General features: G+C 39.2%; 1 protein-coding gene across 11 annotated transcripts in view; it reads right to left on the bottom strand.

The window, feature by feature from the left end:
* RGS6 (regulator of G protein signaling 6) overlaps nt 1-20,578 on the bottom strand; it is a 511,546-nt gene that overhangs the window by 121,915 nt on the left and 369,053 nt on the right. For 10 of the 11 annotated variants that reach the window (XM_054691397.1, XM_054691396.1, XM_037503635.2 and 7 more), the window contains exon 3: nt 12,526-12,625. The exons of the other annotated variant lie outside the window; for it this stretch is intronic. In XM_054691397.1, coding sequence (XP_054547372.1) covers nt 12,526-12,625 — 100 coding nt within the window. The remainder of the gene's footprint in view (nt 1-12,525; nt 12,626-20,578) is intronic. 11 annotated transcript variants of the gene reach the window in all.

The following is a 20,578-nucleotide window of genomic DNA, read 5'->3' as shown; positions in this document are numbered from 1 at the left end:
CTATTATTATAGCTCTTGTAGATGAGGAAACCAAGGCACAGAGGAGTTAAGTGTAGTTGGTATTCAAACCTAGGGAGACAGGCTCCAGAGTTTCCAATGTGTCCCCGCCCTGCACCCCAGGGGTAGCCGGGGATAAGTGACACAGTGGGTCAGAGTCATTTTCCACCTGATCCTGATATATGACCCAGAGAACCATTTGGAATCCACAAGCATACCTCATTTTATTGTAACTTGATTTATTACACTTCACCAATATTGCATTTTTTATAAAGTGAAAGACCAGCAATTGAAAACAGGAGAGGCCTTCAGATTAGGACAAAGAGAATATGGCCATGACTCATGTGGACAGGAGGCTGGGCAGGAGTGAGACCTAGGCGTCTTATCTCAGAGAAATGAAGAGCTGCCTACCTCGCCTGCCTGATCTCATACGCCTCCCTCCCCTGCCACAAACTCAGATACAACTCAGAAAAGCAGCACTTGTCTAGAGGCTAAGTCTACTTACAGAAGAAATACTCCTTGCACAGATGTGTGTGAGGGCTGTGCTGGTTCTGACCTCAACACGGAAGGTAACATGTAAGTGATTCATCAGTGGAGATTGAAGAGGGGCCCAGTCTGCTGATCTCATCACCACTTTCTTGGGTCTCTAGAGGTTTCTGCTTTCTTGGAATATCTATGTTTCTTCCACACGCACTCTTTCGGTGATATTACACATGCCCCTACTAAAAAACTCTATCGCTATAGTTAGTAAATTAGCCAACAAAGGACCCCAGACACCATTTCCTATTGTAGGAATTGTAGCTTCTTTTGCCAGTCTCATATGTTGAAACTCTGTGTGTGATGGCGTTTGAATGTTTAACAAGGTAATCAAGTGGAAATGAGGTCATTGGGTGAGTGTCATCCAGTATGACAACTGTCCTTATAAGATGAGGAGATTTGGACACCGACATCCACGAGGGGGTAATGTGAAGACAGGGAGAAGAAGGCCATCTACAAGGCCTGGAGAGAGACCTGGAAAAAACCCAGTGTGGATCTTGGAATTCCAGTCTCCGGATCTAAGAAGTAAATACATTCTAGTCACTCAGTCTTGGAAACTCACTTTGGAGGCCATAGCAGTCAACTTGCCATCACTATCTTCCTTCTCCCCATAGTTTCCACTGACCAGACTTCTTTGTTCATCCCCACATTAGGAGAGAAGGCAGAAAGGGATGATTGACATATATATATATATATATATATATATATAATTAGTTTAATTGCAAAAAGTATGTAAAATATGTATAAGGGTATTAGTCACTATTTTAAGTGTACAATTTAATGAATGTTGGTAATTGTACACAATTGTATAATCATTATCACAATCACAATAAAACAGTTCTCAAAACTAAGTTTCCTGGCACTCCTTCAGATAGATTCTCTCACACCCCACCCCACCCCCAGGGAGCCACTGATCTGCTTTCTGTTCTTATAAATTTGCAGTCTTAAAAATTTCAGATAAATGGAACATTTGCCATATTTTTGGAGATTATTCTTAATTAAAAAGGCAATGCTTCATTTACTTTAGATTACTGGATGCTATTTTTTATTTATAGGGATGTTAGAAAGAAACTTAAAGTAGGATGGTGCGTGAAGAAAGGTTTGAGATAGATCTCGGCTGGCCTCCCTGCCCTGCCTGGCTGGGCATAAAGGAGATGTGCTGTCACCTCTGATGCTTGGGGGTTGGGACACCACCCGAGCCAGCCCAGGAAATGGCCAGCCCAGGATGTGCTGAGGAGGACTTTAAACGAGCTCCCTTCCTCCAGGTTTGCTAGTGGTCAGACATGGGGCAAATTCCCCGCTATTTGCTGGTCACAAAGACATTGGCCCAAGAGATCCAGACCATACTGGGATTCTAAAGCTTTGTCAAAATGAAGAATTCCTTGTAGTTTAGGATTTTAAAGTAGGCCAATTTTTGAGACAACTTTTGAGAAAAGTTAAGTTTCTTTATTTTCCCATTGTGTGTATGTATAGCAGGTGGAGAACTCAAGATGAGAAAAATGTTTAGCTGGGCCAGGAGTGATCCAGGTGTTGGGTTCCAATACTGTAAAGGGTCTTTCTATGACTCTACACAAAAGGCAAAACCTGGGGGGAGTCATTCCATTTCCTCTAAAGAGAAACAAGTGCCCTGGCTTCTTCGATAATGATGGTGGAGCTGGTGATAATGACCGAGGTCAACACTCCATGCTGGGCTCATTGGATATTTTCTCATTGTCTGAAGGACAACCCTGTGTAGAAAGTTCCATTGTCCTCATTTCACAGCAGAGGAAACAATTCAACACCATCTGATATTAATAAGAGGCAGAGTTGGGCACTAAGCTCCTGTCCCGATTTAAACTCTGTTGGCCCTTTGCCCACTGACTTTGCTCACATACCAATGGTCCCCAATGTTCTAAGAAAATCCCCCCAATATTACTATGAAGGTTGGTTGCCTCAGATAAAACTCTTGCCCTGCTAGTCTTGCCTTGGCATTTATAATTTTCAGATGGAGGAAGTGAGGGAAAGGATAAGGGAATACTCAAGGTTGGTGCCAGGCCTAGAAATGGGAGCAGGTGACCACTCTGCCCAAGATGCCAGTCAGCTCCTCCCATTCACATCCTGCATGTCTGTCATCTCTGGTGACTGAGTAAGGAAAGCCCAGGGAGGACGATGTTTGGGCAGCCCCTGGCAAGGAATGAGTTCTCTTTTAGAACAATCAAGAGGACTGACATTTTCTCAGTGACAAAATGAAAGGTCACCTTGTCACAGAAGCTTTTTCCACCCTCATTCATGACTGAAAACATACCAGACTGGAAACAGATTTGAGTCATGTTTACAAATGAGAAGGCATTTTGGGAACTGTGCTGCTTCCTCACTGTTCCATTAGAATTCTTTGTTGAGCATTATACTGAATATCTTTGTTGAAGATCACAGCAGAGCTAAACATAGGGGGAGGGGGTGAGGCCCCTGGTGGTCAGGGTGAAAATCCTGTTCCCATTACCAACCAGTATGGGGTCCCCAACTCCCAACTCCACCTTCACTGAAAGAATTCCACAGCTAGGATTCACTTTGCTATCCAGAGCACTAAGTAAGAGAACATAGAGTGTGAACTGGTTAATCACTAACAAACTCCCAGGAATACCTTCCTACTCTGTGGTTTAAGGAATATATCCCAATCGCCCAAAATTTCTCAAGAATTCTTTTGTAAGAACATTGAGGAGACTTGGCAGTTGAGGTTTGCCTCAAAGGTGCATGCTCTGCTAATACCACTTTACAGCTGCAGTCTTTAAGAACTTTTCCTCTTCATGTCATCCCAAAAGAATTTTGGTACGTTCAGGATCCCCTTACATATTTTAACACAAACATCTAAATCTTTAAAAGGATGTTGAAATGGCAGCAAGGATAAAATTTCAGGTGTAATATCTATCACACCTGAGCTTTAAGTATGTTTTTGACAAAACCTTGCAGGTTTGAAGCATCCAGTTTATGGAAAAGGACTGCCACAGAACCAAAATGGCAAGCAAAGGTGCATTCTCAGTATAGAAAAGCAAGGAAGCTTCCATATATTATCATAACTTACTAGTAACTGTAGCAATTTGGAATTCTTAGACCAACAAAATAATTGTGGGTGAAGGAGGATTTTAGCACCAACATATTTAGAATTGCGTGGTGATAATTTTATAAAACAAACTGACTCTTATTTAGTGTTATCACTACTTTAAAATTCTCTACAGAAAGTGTCCCAGTTCTCCTTGACCCCCAACCTTAATGCCTGCATTTGGAGTGGATGGCCCCCACAGTCCTGCCCTTGTTATCTACCAGAGGGTAAGTGACCTTCCTTGGGAAAGAGTAAAACAAAAGGAGTTAGGTGAGAGAAATCAGCATTGTAGATGAAGCTCTCTACTTTTTCTTCACAGTCTTGCCCTGATCTTCTGTGATCTATCAAGGGAGAGAGTCAGTTCCATGTAGGATTACTGCTCATTTAAGGCTGTTAGTAAACATAATAGGTGATAATTGGATAATAACTAGCAAGCAGTCAGATGGGTCATGTTGCAGGTTTGTTTACAGAAGCTTGACAGTATGGCTGAAATACCCTAAACCTGTTTGAAATACATAGACTTGATTGGTGTTCTGTCTGGCAGAAGTCCAAAGTTAGATTTATGGACAGAGTATAATCCAGAAGAACAGCAAAGTCAGATTTTTCAAAGCGTTCAGTTACCTCCATTTCATGATATATTTTTATTTTATATTCCTTTAAAATCTCTCTCTCGTTCCCTCATTCTCTCCCTCACCCATCCACACATGTGTATATTCAATTTTTACATGTTGCAACTCTAGTATATCTAATTATGCATTTAACTATATATAAAATTGTAGTTTATATAACTATGTATAAGTATATATAATTATATATGTAGTTGTAAACTACATATGAAAAAATTTAATTGTGAAATACATCAATATATACATAAAATATATAAATTATAAGGAAAAAAAATCCCATCTATAATTGCATCAAAAAAAATTAAGTACCTAGAAATAAACTTAACAAAGGGGATGAAAGACCTTTCTTGCTAAAAGAAAGGAAGAAGACAGAGAGCAATGGAAAAATATTATTTGCTTACGGGTTGGAAGAATTAACAATATTAACAATTAACAATATTAAAATTTCCATCATACCCAAAGCAATATATAAAGTTAATGCAATCCCTCATCAAAGTTTCAGTGGCATTCTTCAGGGAAATAGAGCAAACGTTACTGCAATTTGCATATGGGGCAAAAAAAGACCTCACAAAGCCAAAGCAATCCAGACAAAAAAAGAATGGATCTATTGTGCTTCCATCAAACTATACTACAAAGCAATCATAATCAAAATAGTATGGTACTGGAATAAAAATCGATCAATGGACTAGAATTGAGAGCCCAGAAATAAACCCACACTTACATAGACTGCTAATTTATGATAATGGATCCCAGAGTGTACAATGGAGAAAAAAAGTCTCTTCAATAAATGATGTTGGGGAAATTGGACAGTCACATACACACAAAAGAATAAAACAAAATCACTACCTCATACCGTATACAATAATTATTTCAAAATGGATTAAAAACATGGATACAAGACTTGAAACCATAAAATACATAGAAGAAAACACAGGCAAAAATCTCCACAACTTTGACTCCAGTGTTGTCTTTGGGGAATTAACAACAGCAAGGGAAATAAAAGCAAAGATAAACAAATGGATATATCAAACTAAAAACTTCCACACAGCAAAAAAAAAACTGCCATTAAAATGAACAAGCACTCTAGTGAATGGGAGAAAGTATTTGACAATCAAACATCTGACAAGGGGATAATATCTAAGTTCTATAAAAAACTCATAAAACTGAAAGCAAACAACACAAGAAAAATGGGCAGAAGAACTAAATAGACAATTTTCAAAGAAGATATACAAATGGCTAACAGGAATGTGAAAAAGTGCTCATCACTTATTGTTAGGGGAGAGCAAATCAAAATCATAATGAAAGCCACCTCATTCCAGTGAGAAAGACTCATGTCAAAAAGACCTCATGGCATAATACTAGTGCCTCTGTCTCCAGACACAGTTGTTGGTGTGGAGAAAAAAGGAGCCCTCCTACTTGTTGGTGGAAATGAAGACCAGTCAAACCCCTTAAAGAAAACAGTATGGAAGTTTCTCAAAATATTAAAAATGGGTCTACCATATGATTCAGGAATTCCACTCCTAGGTATATGTCCAAAGAATACAGAACACTAATTTGAAGGCACATATATACTCCTATGTTTATTGCAGTAGTATTCACAATAGCCAAGATATAGAAACAACCCAAGTGCCCCACAAAAGATGAGTGGATTAAAAAGATGTGGTATATATACACAATGGAATACTACTTAGCTATACAAAAAGATGAAATTTTGCCAGTTGAGACAAAATGGATGGGACTGGAAGGGATTAGATTTAAAAAAGTAAATCAAGAGGAGAAAGAAATAATGGATGATTTCATAGGTGGACTATGACAAGTAAACAAGCTAAGGAACAGACAAAAGGAAATAAAAAGAAATTCTAGAAGTCTAACTGCAGAATAGAAGCTACCAGCTAGGGGGTAGGAAGCAAAGAAGGGAAGGGACCCAATGTTCTGTGGTGGAAGATTACTGGTGTTTTGAGGGTGAGCATGGTGTGACAGGTGTGTTACCTAACTGCCTAATAGTGTTATAAACCAACATCACCTCAATAAAAATAAACGTTAAAAAAGGAAAAAGAGCAAAAAAAAAATGAGGCTTTATGTGTACAGAACACGGCTTATTAAAGTAAAAATGTTTAAGGGGAAAAAGCCTTCACAGATGACATAATGACAAGTTCTAAACATGGTTTTAAATTTTTATATATACCACATGCCATAATGATTTAAATTTAAATATGTGCTTCCACTAAAGCTTTACATAGTAGATAAAGTGGTCTGTCCTTAGTAGAAAAGAATGACAAAATCAGCTGTGCAAGCAATTAAGCCAAAAGTTAATTGTCCCATGTTCAAAGTCTTTGCAGAGGCTTCCTGACAAAAACATGATTTTGCTAGTGTCCTCCCTGCAGCCACTCATCTGGCCATTTCAGTGGATAGCATTTAGTGCTACAACTTTCAATTCACAGGAATCCACAGTCCCTGTTGCCAGCCTGTACCCCTTGTTATAGGGCCCAGTGCTCATGACAGCTTCCTGATGCTTTCTTTAAAAATGACTCCTTGGACCTTCTGGTGGCGCAAGGGTTTAACTGTCAGCACTGTGAAGCTATCAGCAGCCACTGCAGCACAAGTAGTTCCCCTGCCAGGGAACTAACCCACATGGTGCAGCAGAACTCTCCTGTCTCACCCATTGCTCCCCTCAGCAGTGTATTTTAGTGGATCCACATTTTCTGCTCCCCACTCTGCTTCTGGTGAATCTTCTCACCCCACCACCCTGGCCTCTGGCATATACCCCAGCTCTTGTATGTATAAATAAAATAAATCTTAAAAATAAATAAACAAACAAATAAATAAATAAAAATAAAAATGACTCCTTGGCCCTACGTCAGTTACAATAAATCTGTATTTCATTCTCTTCTTAAATTTCATCTCACTCTGAAACAGACTTTTAAACAGAAGCGTTTAAAAAAAAATTAAGAGCACAAATTAGAGGGCTGTTTGCTATATTTTTACCTTTAGCAAATAAGCTGTCTTTTACTTTTTCATTAACTTATGATTTCTTCTCAAAGGAAAAAAAATCAAACAAGGAAAAATCTGGGAAGGATGAATTAATGTGATGGAATAAAATTTTAATGGTATAAAGACCAAGGAGATCAGAGTTATTCCTTTTGCTTCAAATTATAACTTAACTGAACATCAGGATATTGTTATTAAAATGAATTTCATAAGAAAGGGAAAACAGGTACATTTGAAATAAATCTGTTAGAGGTATATTTGTTAAGGAAGACATACCATAATCAATATTTAATTAAGCATCATCTTTCTCACATTGATCCCTCATGACTATATATCCTTATTTCAATCAATACAGGCTGTGCTACCAATGCTTTTAGAAATCCTCTTTGGAAATAAACTTATGAAGAAGTGGAATTCAATTAAAGGAAACCAACTTCATTTATTCAAAGTCCTACTTTATGCCAAAATCAACTTTGCCTTGGCAATTAGTATTTCCCAAATATTATTCCCCAAATTCACTTGGAATTGCTTCTTATTAAAAAAAAAAAAGAAAATTTTTACAGTGAAACTTTACAGACATAAATATGTAGTTTTAAAAAAACTAACATTTTAAGGGGGCATTTTATTTTATTTTATTTTATTTTTAAAGATTTATTTTTATTTATTTATACAAGCACTGGGTACAGTCAGAAGCGCGGGAGGGTGAGAGAATTCACCAGAGCCAGAGCGGGGAGCAGAGCAGGCAGAAGAACCGAAGTACACTGCTGAGGGGAGCAGCGGGCGGCAGGAGAGGTCTGCGCCTTGTGGGACCCTCGTGGGACCAAGATTTACTACTTGTTTCAAATTGTTACAGGGCAGGGAGAGGACCACCCTGTTACAAAATGTCTAATATCTTAAGATTTTGCACTTATTTTCACAGAGACATTGTGTTGTAGTTTTCTTTGCTTGTATTTTCTTGGTCTATTTTGTTATGGGGTAAACTTAGCTTCCTAAAGTGAGATGAAAACACTTCTCACCTTCTTAGTGTCGAACTAGTATTTCTTCCTTTCTAAGTCTTCAATAGAATTTACCTAATAAGCCAACGGGGACCATAGTTTTGTATGTGGGGAAAATTTTAACTATGAATTAAACTCCTTAAAAAGTTATAGTCCTACTCAATTTAAAAATTTATCATATGTCAGTTTTGGTAATTTGTATCTAAAGGAATTTTAACATTTCATTTACTGTTAAATTTGTTGGCACAAGGGCATGTTTGCTGTGTATAGAATTTTAGATGGACAATATTTGCTTTCAGCTTATTACCTTTCGGTTTCTACTATTTAAGAAAAATTAGCTACCAACCTAATTTTTGCTCTTTTGACATAAGGTTTGTCTATTTTTCCCTCTTGCTGTCTTTAAATATTTTATCATTGTCTTTTGTTTTCTGTAATTTTCCTAAGGGTAGTAGTGCTAAGTGTAGCTTTTTTTTTTTTTTTTTTGGCTTGAGGATTCTTTTCACTTCTGGACATTCTAGCTGGTGTCTTTTATTAATTTTGGAACTATTCTCAGTTAATTTGTCTTCAGATAATGTTTCTGCCTTATTCCCTCTCTCTTCTACAATAAGAATCCATTAAATATTTGTTTAACCTTGTTATATATTTTCTTTTTTAGTTTTCATTCTACCTACTGTCTTTATTCTGATTTTTTCCTAACTTATCTTTCAATGCAACTAATCTCTTTTTAATCACATTCAATATGCTATGAAATGAGTTCTTTTTTCTTTTTTTAAAGATTTATTTATTTACTTGTACAAGCACTGGGTACAGTCAGAGGCACGGGAGGGTGAGAGAATTCACCAGAGCCAGAGCGGAGAGTAGAACAGGTAGAGTAACGAAATACACTGCTGAGGGGAGCAGTGGGTGGCAGGAGAGGTCTGCGCACCATGTGGGATCCTCTCCCGGTGTCCAGGGATCGAACCGGCGCTGCAGAGGCTGCGGGCACCTTTGCAGCCCAGCGCTCAACTGCAGTGCCACCGGGGAGGCCCCTGAAATGATTTCTTAATCATGGTTATTAAATTTATTAGGATCCTGTAATATCCATCTCTGAGGTTTTTTTTAAATGATTTGCACTTCTTTGTTGAAAGTTCCCCTTTTTGCTCTTTATCTCCTTGAAAATAGTCATGACAGTTATTTTAAAGTTTGTGTCCGATGATTTCAATATGTGGAGCTCCTCTGAGTTTGTGTCTATCATCTGTTGTTTCTACTAGTTTTCCTTCATGTTAACTCATCTCCTTATGTGCCTGGTTATCTTTGATTATGTACTGACTTTATATTTGGAAATTCATAGAAATAATTTGAAGACTAGAATAAAGTTATCTTCCTCCAGAAAGTATTTTTATGTACTTCTTCCAAGTGTCCAAGGGCCCTAACAATCTGGAATCAGATTCCTGAGCATAGGACCATGGTAATGTCCTGGGATGTGTGCTGTTAATAATTATCTAAGCGTGGGCCTCCCTGGTTGCACAAGGGGTTAAGCACAACACTGTGAAGCTATCCGCAGCCTTGGCAGCATGAGTTTGATCCCCAGCAGGCCAGGGAGCTACACACATGGCACAGCAGACCTTTCCTGTCTCACCCGCTGCTCCCCTCAGCAGTGTATTTCAGCCAGTCTGCCTGTTCTGTTCCCCAGAACAGTCTGCCTGTTCTGTCTCTGGTGAATCCTCTCACTCCTGCCCCGGCACCTCTGGCCTGTACCCCAGTTCTTGTATGCATAAATAAATAAATATTTGAAAAAAAAAACAATAACCCCCCTACAAATAATTATCCAAGTGATTCTCATTTCCAGGGGGAATTCTTCAGACATCTATAAGGAACTGTTCCAATTCAAGAGTCTATAATTTTCTCCATGAGGTAATGGAAACCACATTGCAATGGTAGCAAGTAATCCAGATTCTATCTTGGTTCTGTCTTGACAAGCTGTGTGATTTTTGAACACATTACATAATGTCCTAAGACTCAATTTTCCTGTCTGCAAGAATAAGTGAGAATAGATGTATCTCATGGGTCTTACAAGCTAGAAATGTGGGTTTCTGAGGGTGGCCTGGAAGAAACAAATCTTCAAAGTCACTGGAAAATTCTTTGCAACATTCAGGTGATAGAGAATTATCTTGGAATGACTGTCTGTGACAGCTGAGCAAGGCCTCACGACCTGGCTGGTTTCCTGGAGTTGGCAGGCATTCAGCCCTGGCTATGTCTGTCACACAAGGCAGGTGGGAGTGGATAGGGTGGCAGAACTGAAGTTGGAAACTCAGAAACCTGACCAATTTGGCTCTAACCACTTCATTACTTTTTACTATTGAAAAGTGAGGGCTAAGGTGGTAAATCAGCTGTCCTGAAGAGTGGTGAGATAACCATGCGGTGCCTTATCTATGGGCAACTAGCTCAGGAATACACCGGCCTCTAGAAGGTGAGACTAGTACCTATCTCAAAGATGAAGATATGCAAGTTTTAGTAGCTACCCATATCTCTGCCACTTAAGCTCTGATGACTTTCAAGTCCATATCTCTCAGATAAAATGTTCTTCAGAACAACAGTTCCAACTGTCTCCTGGACAGCACCACCTAAAAAGCCCCTTCAGAACCTCCAACTCAACAGGATCAAGATTGATCTATCTTCTATTCCAGACCTATATTGGGTAAAGGTATCCAGACTAATAAAACTTATCTTTATTTTTATCAAATTTATATTTATTTTTATTGTGTTTATTATTAATAAAGAGCTGACTAGTAAGTTTAGATTAGCTATTTGAAGACCAGAAGACAAAGTAGTGAAAAACATGATGGAAAAGACTTTATTTTCAGCATAGATAATCAAAATTGTTGCTTTCTATCTAGGTTCTCTATGGGTTCTGATGAAAGCCTTGCACAAATTTAATTAGAAAGATGGAAGGCCAAGAAATGCCTATAACCTGTTGGGCAACTGATTCCAACAGATAGACACCAATACATTAGGAAGGTTGTAAACAAGTGTATCACGAAGTCTGTTTTAAAGGAAATCATCAGAAGGTAATAATACCACTCAACTCTGATCTTTTTGTGTCATGGGGTGCTGTGGATCCCTTCCGATCATGCCTGTGAATTCTAGAGAACTTTGTTTATCCCAGTGCTTGACTGTGTTTATAAATACAGCTCCCCCTCCTCCCTACCTTCATTCCTCACTTTTCTGAAAGTCCATATCCCCAGGTCTATATTTTCCCCTTGACTTCAATGTTGACATGTTTTTTTTTGGCAAATATATTATTCTTGAACCTTCTCCTTATAGTCTAAAGTCTTAAAAGCTTAGAGTTTTCCTACCCAGACTTACTCATTCGATACATCACAAATGTACCTAACTGTATATATCTGTGCTGCTGCTTTTTACCGTTGGGAGATTTCCAACTCAGAATAGTCGTTGGGCAGTATGCAAAAGAATATTTCAGCAAGGCTACTTTCTGCAGATTAATGTTATTCTCATCTTTAATTTTCACCATGCTGTTGAGAGAATGGTGATAAGAAGCTTTCCAGAGCTTCTGTTAGCCATGGGGTCCTGGATGTATTGGAACATACTTTACATCAATGATAGTCATTTGGAAGAAACTTGTCTCAGCTTTCACCAGAAGACTCTCTTCAATCTCCTATTTTTCTCCATCTTCTTGCCTTCATCATTGTCACTCTGATTTCATCCCTATTATTTAACCTTTACTTCACTCTATTTCGACTCCCTCCACTTAGTTTCTTATTATGCCAAGTACATGTCTGCGTTGGTGACCTAAAATTTGCTGTCTAGAATGTTCTTTCCTCAATATACATATGAGTCAACCCCTCATCTTAAATGAGGTAAATTAAATGTTACCTTTTAGGGAATTCTTCTTTGACCACAGCTCCAAAATTGTAACACACCTATCCCTTTTCCATGCTTTTTCTCCTTGGCCTTTATCACTGCCTAAAATTCTCAAAAATTCCTGACTTATTTTTTTGTGACCACCACTAGAATCTATGAGATTCTCTGAGAAATTTGATTCAGAAATTTTGATTTGTTTCACTTACTTCTGAATATCCAGTCCCCAACAATTCTTATAAAGTAGTATATGCAATACATACTTATTGAATGAATGATCAAGCATATAGAAAAAAGGACCAGATGGAATTGTAGAAAGAAGTACATTGGACACATCATCTTTACTGCTCATAAGTTCTTAGACACCCTTCATCTTACAATCAAAACTATACAACCAGAAATAAGCCTTGTCTTATTTCCACCAATACCTTGTTAGGAGATCATTTACCTGTGACAACACTGGGGATTTTAGAGAGAAAGCTCTTGACTGTTCTGATGGGTACACCCCCTGTCTTGTCATCTTGCATCTTTGCAATGATATCTTCAATCTGAAAAAGGTAAAGAAAAGAAGTGTCATTTCGCCCCCACAAATAGTAAAGGATACCTTTATAAAAAGCTAAAATGAACATATGTGCCAAAATGAATACCAACAATAGATACCAGAAAAAGACTTCAACTGGTCAGTTATTAAATATAGTAGCAGGATCTGTTATGGACCAGTGCTGGGGTTGGGGAGTTTGAGGATTCATGGTAGCACGCTCTATCAGAAAAATAACCTAGTTGAATAAGGTAAGGAAAGAGAAATACATTAGAATTCTTGATAGGGGCAGAACCCTGCTCCCCTCCCCCGCCCACAGAGGCGGCACTCTCCGACCGGCAGAGGGGAGGAAACAACAAACCAAAACGGCCAACAAGAAAAACGACGCAGCAAGCGGGACTGGGAGTGGAAAGGAACTATTGCAGCCACCACACCCCGTGAACGGGAGCTGTGGAGAACCCTGCAGGATTCGCCGCGGCGGTGAGCGAACGGCTCCGGGCGCCATTAGAGAAGAACAAAGACCCCGGGAGACGCGCACAAAGCCCGGGCTGCCGGTAAGCTGGCGCTGATAGCGGCGCGCTCGGCGCGCTTGAAAAGCAAGTGCAGACCAGGATCGCGGCTGCCCAGGTCCCCGCGCCTGCGACCTAGGCTTGGGAGACGACCTAGGCTTGCGGGGAGGCGCGGAGGTCCTCACTGAGGTGAAGGTCCCTCCCTGAGTGAGCAGGAACCAGGCGCCCAGGCACGGGAGCTGTGCAAAAGGCGCCCTTCCCGCGCCACTGAACTGGGCTACAGCCCGCGTCCTGGAACTGAGGGCTTTGGAACTGAGACCCGGGGCATGAAATTAGGGGCGTGGGTTCCCCACGACGGTGGGGCACAAGGCAGACACAGCACCCCAAAGCCGTTGAGGTGTACCCTACCATCCCCGCTTTGCTCCCTGTCCCAAGGCATGGAAAATCAGCTCCCCAAGGGCTCTAGGAGAGATCTTTGGCGCCACCTAGCGACTTGTAGACAGCACAGGCTCCTGAAGGAGCTAGTGGCCAGCTGGGGAGTTAGCCCACACCCGGCCCCTTCCGAACAAGTAGTCTGAGCCCACAGGGAGAGCGAGCACCCACAGCCAGGGCAGACCAGGCACGCAGAAGAGTGTGCCTGACACCGGACGCGCAGGGAGTGTGTCCCACATCACCATTTTAGAACAGGGACATTTCTTCAGTAAAGACTACCCGCAGAAGGCTTCCTCAGGAGCCAGAGGTGAGCGGGGGAAGTTCGCCCACGCCAGACCCCCTCTGGCCTGCAGTCCAAGCCCAGAGGGGGAGCAGGAACCCACCGCCGGGGCAGACCAGGCGCACAGGGGAGTGTGTCCCCACATCGACATTTTAGGACAGGGACCTTTCTCCAATAAAGACTGCTAGAAACTGACAGATGACTCCAGGAGGAACCAGAGGGGAGAAGAGAAGCCCACCCAAGATGCCGGCCAGTCCCAACAACACAGTGTCCCAACGCATACGGCAAATTAGAAAACAGACAGTAGGGAGGAGAAGAACCACACGCAACCTAGCAACTCTCCAGAGAAAAAGCACACCACAAAAGAAAACCAGCCCCCAGATGGCAACGACAGTAACTTGGAAGAACTTCTGAGCCTTCCAGAAAGAGAATTTAAAATTGCCGTGATTAAAAAACTGACAGAAGTCATAAAGGAAAACAATGATAAGGGAAAAATAATCAACGATCAGAAGAATGAAATTGAGTCCCTAAAGAGGGAAGTAAAAGAAATGCAGGAGATCAAAGAATTAGCGGAAGAACTAAAGAATTCTGGGAAAAGCAATGAAAGCAGAATTGATGAAATGGAAGAACGAATAAGTGCTCTTGAAGACACAGAAATAAAAAGAACCAAAACAGAAAAGGAAAGAGAAGTACGAAGGAAAAAGAATGAAGAAAGACTTCGGGAACTATCTGACTCCATGAGGAAAGGAAATATAAGAGTTATAGGAATACCAGAAGGAGAGGAGAGAGAAGTAGGAACAGAGAAAATATTCAAAGAGATAATTGAAGAGAACTTCCCAAATGTGAAGAAGGAGCTGAAAATTGATATACAAGAAGCAAGAAGAACACCAAACTTCCACGACGAAAGAAAAAATAGAGCAAGACACATAATAGTAAAGCTCCCAAGAATCCAGGACAAGGAAAAAATAATGAAGCTGGCAAGAGGGAAGAAACAGATAACATTCAAAGGAAAGCCAATCAGGCTGACATCAGACTTCTCCGAAGAAACACTACGGGCAAGGAGAGAGTGGAGGGACATAGTCACCAGACTCCAAGAAAACAGATGCCAACCAAGAATACTCTATCCCGCAAAGCTCTCCTTCCTCTTTGAAGAAAAAATATGGACCTTCCCAGACAAACAGAAACTCCGGAATTTCATTGCAACTAAACCCCCACTCCAAAAAATACTACAAGGAGTCCTAAAGCCAGAACCTCAGAGGGACGAATAACAATGAAAGAAGGCCAAAAAAAAAAAAAGTTATTAAAAGAATAAATAAATAAAATCAAAGGAAAGACAAACACAATGGCAAATGCAGATGTTAACATATCAATATTAACTCTAAATGTAAATGGACTAAACTCTTCAATAAAAAGACACAGAGTTGCAGCCTGGATTAAGAAACAAAACCCAACCTTTTGCTGTCTCCAGGAAACACATTTAGCTAAAAAGATAAAAATAGGCTCAAAGTCAAAGGATGGAAAACAATCCTACAAGCAAATGGGCCAAAAAAGAAAGCAGGAACAGCTATACTTATATCAGATAAAACAGATTTCAAACTCAAAAAGATAAAAAGAGACCCCAATGGTCACTACATTATGATCAAGGGGACAATACTTCAAGAAGAAATAACACTCATTAACATATACTCACCAAACGAAGGAGCACCAAAATATATCAGACAACTGTTGTCTTCTCTGAAAACAGACATCAGAGAAAACACATACGTAGTGGAGACTTCAACACACCACTATCACAATGGATAGATCAACAAGACAAAAAATAAGTAAAGAAACCAAAGCTCTAAATAAGGACCTAGAGCAATTGGGCTTAACAGACATCTATAGAACACTAAACCCCAAAAAAACGAGTACACACATTTTTCTCAAGCGCACACGGATCATTCTCCAGGATCGATCACATACTGGGGCACAAGACAAACATCAACAGATACACCAAGATTGAAATCATACCAACCATCTTTTCTGACCATGAAGGCATCAAACTAGAACTAAACCATAAAAAGAAGGCAAGGAACTTTCCTACCTCATGGAGATTAAAAACCACACTACTGGAAGACCACTGGACTAATGAGGAGATCAAAGAAGAAATTAAAAAATTTTTTGAATTGAACGACAAGGAGGACACCAATATCCTAAATGTATGGGATGCAGCAAAAGCAGTAATAAGAGGAAAATATATAGCAATAGAAGCTCACATCAAGAAACAAGAAAGAACTCAAAGAAACAACCTAATCTCGAAGCTCAAAGATCTAGAAAAAGAACAACAAAAAAACCCCAAAACCAGTAGAAGAAAAGAAATAATAAAACCAAAGCAAATAAATGAAATTGAAACTAAAAAAACAATCCAAAAGATCAATGAAACCAAGAGCTGGTTCTTTGAAAAAATAAATAAAATAGACAAACCCCTAGCCAGGCTCACAAAGGAAAAAAGGGAGAAAGCACAAATAAACAGGATCATCAATGAAAGAGGAGAAATCACAACAGGACACAGCAGAAATCAAAAGAATAATCAGTAACTACTATGAACAGTTATATGGAAATAAGTTCAATAATCTAGAGGAGATGGACAAATTCCTACAACTCTACAATCACCCAAAGCTAGATAAAGAAGAAATAGAACACCTAAACAGACCAATTACAATTAGCGAAATTGAAATGGTAATCAAAAACCTCCCCAAAAACAAAAGCCCAGGACCTGATGATTACAAATGAATTCTACCAAACATTCAGAGACGAATTAGTGCCTATCCTTCACAAACTCTTCCAAAAAATTGAGAAGGAAGGGACAATACCAAACACGTTCTATGAACCACAATACACTAATACCAAAACCGAACAAGGACAACACTAAAAAGGAAAACTACAGGCCAATCTCCCTAATGAACACTGATGCAAAAATCCTCAATAAAATTTAGCCATCAGAATCCAACAATGTATCCATAAGATAATTCACCACGACCAAGTAGGATTCATTCCAGGGGCACAAGGATGGTTTAACATCCGAAAATCAATCAACGTTATCCAACAATCAACAAAAAGAAATATAAAAACCATATGATAATATCAATAGATGCTGAGAAAGCTTTCGACAAAGTGCAACACCCATTCATGATAAAAAGCCCTTGAAATTCTTGGATACAAGGAACATACCTCAACATCATAAAGGCCATCTATGACAAGCCAACAGCCAGTATCATTCTCAATGGTGAAAAGCTGAAAGCAATTCCATTAAGATCTGGAACAAGACAAGGATGTCCACTCTCACCACTGCTTTTCAATATAATACTGGAAGTCCTAGCCAGGGCAATAAGACAAGAGAAAGACATCCAAGGAATCCAAATAGAAAAGAAGAAGTCAAACTATCACTATTTGCAGACGATATGATATTATACATAGAGAACCCCAAAAACTCCACAGAAAGCTAATTCAACTCATCAATCAGTTCAGTAAAGTGGCAGGATACAAAATCAACACGCAAAAGTCAGTAGCCTTCCTATACACAAACAATAAATCTGAAGAAGATGAAATCAAAAAAACCATCCCTTTTGTTATTGAAACAAAAAAAATCAATATTTGGGAATAAATCTAACAAAAGAGATAAAGGACCTATACAAAGAAACTATAAAACACTGTTAAAAGAAATAGAAGAAGACACAAAGAAATGGAGAGACATCCCCTGCTCGTGGATTGGAAGAATAAACATTATTAAAATGGCCATCCTTCCAAAAGCAATATACAGATTCAATGCTATTCCAATCAAAATTTCAATGTCATTCTTCAAAGAAATAGAACAATTATTGATGAAATTCATATGGAATCACAAAAAACCCGAATAGCCAAAGCTCTCCTGAAAAAAAAAGAAGGAATGGAGGCATTACACTCCCAGACTTCAAACTATACTACAAAGCCATAATCATCAAAACTGCATGGTATTGGAACAAGAACAGACATACAGACCAATGGAATCGAATAGAAAATCCAGAAATAAATCCACAGATTTATGGTCAACTAATCTTTGACAAAGGAGCAAAGACTATGCATTGGAGCAAAGAAAGTTTGTTCAATAAATGGTGCTGGGAAAACTGGGTCGCTACATGCAAAAGAATGAAGCTTGACCACTACCTCACACCATACACAAAAATCAACTCAAAATGGATTAAAGAACTAGACATAAGACCTGAAACCATAAAATATATAGAAGGAAATATAGGCGAAACACTACGTGATCTGCACATCAAAGACATCTTTACAGACACATCACCCAAAGCAGTGATAGTGAAGGCAAAGATAAACAGCTGGGACTACATCAAATTAAAAAGCTTCTGCACAGCAAAAGAGACAATAACAAAAACAAAGAGAAACCCCACCAACTGGGAGAACATTTTTGCACCAACACTAATGATAAAGGACTGATCACAAAAATCTGCAAAGAGCTGATGAGACTCAGCAACAACAAAGAAAATAATCCAGTCAAAAAATGGGCAGAAGAGCTAAAAAGAAACTTCTCTGAAGAGGAAATGCAAATGGCCAACAGGCATATGAAAAAATGTTCAACATCACTTGCCATCAGGGAAATGCAAATCAAAACTACCATGAGATACCATCTTACACCAGTGAGAATGGCACATATTAAAAAAACTAGCAACAACAAATGCTGGCGAGGGTGTGGAGAAAAAGGAACTCTTCTGCACTGTTGGTGGGAGTGCAAACTGGTCCAACCACTGTGGAGAGCTGTGTGGAGATTTCTGGACCTACTAAACATAGAGCTTCCATATGATCCAGCAATTCCACTCCTAGGTATTTACCCAAAGGACACAGAAACATCCATTCCAAAGAACACCTGCACCCCTATGTTTATAGCAGCACTGTTTACAATAGCTAAGCTTTGGAAACAACCCAAATGCCCAAAAATAGATGACTGGATCAAGAAGATGTGGTACATATATACCATGGAATATTACTCAGCATTCAAAAAAGATAAACACATGCAATTTGCAGCAACATGGATGGCGCTGGAAGGGATCATGCTCAGCGAAATAAGCCAAAAAGAAAAAGAAAAATACCGGATGGTCTCACTCATAGCAGGAATCTAGAAAACTTAAATAAGGGACCAGGAAATGAATAACTATAAGAAAGTGAAAATCAAAATCAACAAAAAACTATGAACCAGAGACACTTTTAGGGGGCCGGGGCGGGAGGGGAGGGATTGGGGTCAGAATGGGGGGCTGCAATTGTATGGGGAATATAACAATAAAATTTATAAAAAAAAAAAATAAAAAATGAAATATTTTTAAATATTCAAAAAAAAAAAAAAAAGAATTCTTGATAGGATGCAACATGTACTTCAAATTGAATGTGATAAAATCCCCTCTCCCAAATTGGGTTTTTACATAGGGTTGAACCATATGAACCACCACATTCAACCTAATAAATGGCAATTTCCTAGGGTTCAACTTAATACATTAACATACTATTGTTCAGAAGCACAGCATGGACTGCCTTTGAGCCAGAATCAGGTGAAAGGAAAAAGATTGTAAATCAAAACACAGAAAGTTCTGATGCTGCAAAGTTGGAGGACACATCTCACTGGCTGGGAGCAATGGTATAGGATGATCACCTTGAGCTGGAAACAAGGTTAACAAGGACAGGAGCATCTCCTTTTGGACTAAGGAAGACCGCACTATCAGGAGAAAGACCATGTGTGTTGTGACCTTTAGCCGGGTAAAACCTTATTGATGAAACAGAAACATGTACATACACTGAGAATAGAACAGAGAGAGGTGACGGACTACCAAGGATATAGGTCCCTAAACTATGAAACCTATTTGTAGCTTAGATGTTTTAAGTCAGATATAAATTCCTGGGCAGAAATCTTCAGAACAGACCACAGAACAATCTGTAATAAAGACATACACTTTTTGTTTAGGGAATGGCATGCGGGGCAAATGGAAAAGGGAAGACGTTAATGTTTGCTTTTTCATACATTTGTTCTCCTTAGCAACAACATAACTTTGAAACATGAGACGGATTTTCCGAGCACTTACATAATAGAGTTCTAAAATTTTACGTCTAGAAATTTAAAGATGTAGTTCATCCAGTTTAACATACAAGATTGTAAATGGAGGTTAAGTTTCTCAACCTAGACACACATGGGAGGGCTGGTTATGGCAAGATCATATTAATGATTGGTGATGAGTAGCTTCTTCCTAGAAACCAGGACCAGGACTTGGCTTTATTTAAGAAGTCCTTTCAATGTATCATCTTTACTACTTACAATTCTAGACAACCCTCAGATCAATATCTTGTTCAATAGAAAGAGAGAGCCTGTTACAGACACAGTTAAGATATGGCATAACTTAATAATTACCTAATTATTATGTGCTAGGTTCCTTTCTAAGAATTACATATAGATTATCCTGTTTAATCCTCATGATCACTTCACAGGCTAGATCCCACCATTATCCCATTTTTCAGATTAAAAAACCTAAGATTTGGTGAGTTGTACTAATCAAGGCAGTGGATTCAATGTGGTAACAACCTCTCAGTGGCATAAACAACCTCTTATTTCCCTTTTATGCTATAAGTCTACTCTGCAGGGTAAAGGGGGGACTCTGCCACTGTAACTTCTCTGGCCCCCGGCTGATAGAGCAAACAGTGTTTTTGAATGCTGCTGTTGGTCACT

The sequence above is a fragment of the Talpa occidentalis genome, unplaced genomic scaffold (genome assembly GCF_014898055.3).
Source record: "Talpa occidentalis isolate TD23 unplaced genomic scaffold, MPIMG_talOcc4v2.1 talOcc4.11, whole genome shotgun sequence".
Lineage (NCBI taxonomy): Eukaryota > Metazoa > Chordata > Mammalia > Eulipotyphla > Talpidae > Talpa > Talpa occidentalis.
Note: the sequence above shows the minus strand (reverse complement) of the source record. Positions and strands in the feature narration are given on the sequence as shown.